We start from the raw sequence: 913 nt of genomic DNA on the forward strand, positions 1-913 counted from the left end.
TAAAGAATTATACAAAAAATATTACCTTCATTCGTTCATTTCTTAATTTTGAATTTATTACAACTATTAATTTATTAAATTTGAAAAAGTTTCTGTAACATTTAACACTTAAACATAGTAATACACATTACATTGCGTAAGTAATTTTTTTTATCATTTAGTATTCAAATGAATGAATAGAATGTTTGTTTTAGTAATGTACTTCTTTTATTCTGGTAGTTTTATTCATATGGTATGCACATAAATTAAATATAATATGCATACATCTAAGAATGACTGGAAACCTTGTGTACAACATGACAGTGGATCTGAGAGTGCACATTTACTCTCTTCAGGATCCCACACTAGTGTAGAACCTGGTATATTTCAAGATTCTGAGACAAGTGATTTAGACTATACTCCAACACACAGCTATTTCAAGTACTACATTTTGATTATTTATCAATTAACAATACTTTTACTTATTTAATGAAACAGTATTACCTTTTCTACTAAATATTACTATTAATGTTACTGTCAATAGTATTGTTTACTATAAGTGTTTTTTATAGGTATGGTAGTGTAGAAACTTGTAGACTGAATTCTAACATTACTGTAATACCTAAGAGACCACCACCCCTTACTGAAGACCATACTTTAGTTACACCTGTAGTACTAAATACCTCTTCCACATTAAGTGTAACACAAGACAGATGTTATGAAATCCATAATACTGATCTGGTGAGGATATCACAAACAATATAAAATTGCATGTTTTATTGTAATTATATGTCTTAGGTGTACATAAATAGTTATAACTGATCTTTATTTAAATTTTAGTTAGAAAAAAAATTCATGTTTAAAGATTTTAATATTATTGAAGTAAACATGTAATTTGAATAAGATTTTTTATTTTTATTTTGATAGGTATTTA

The 913-nt window shown here is 25.8% G+C and overlaps 1 protein-coding gene across 1 annotated transcript in view; it reads left to right on the forward strand.

Annotated features, from left to right (window-relative positions):
* Window positions 1-241: 241 nt before the first annotated feature.
* The window catches only part of LOC108576299 (sodium-coupled neutral amino acid transporter 9-like), a 5517-nt gene continuing 4845 nt past the window's right edge, over window positions 242-913 (forward strand). Inside the window, exons 1-2 of the mRNA XM_017939260.1 lie at window positions 242-420; window positions 552-720. Of these exons, the coding sequence (XP_017794749.1) occupies window positions 257-420; window positions 552-720 (333 nt within the window). The 5' untranslated portion in view covers window positions 242-256. The remainder of the gene's footprint in view (window positions 421-551; window positions 721-913) is intronic.

Source organism: Habropoda laboriosa, unplaced genomic scaffold (genome assembly GCF_001263275.1).
Source record: "Habropoda laboriosa isolate 0110345459 unplaced genomic scaffold, ASM126327v1 scaffold387, whole genome shotgun sequence".
Lineage (NCBI taxonomy): Eukaryota > Metazoa > Arthropoda > Insecta > Hymenoptera > Apidae > Habropoda > Habropoda laboriosa.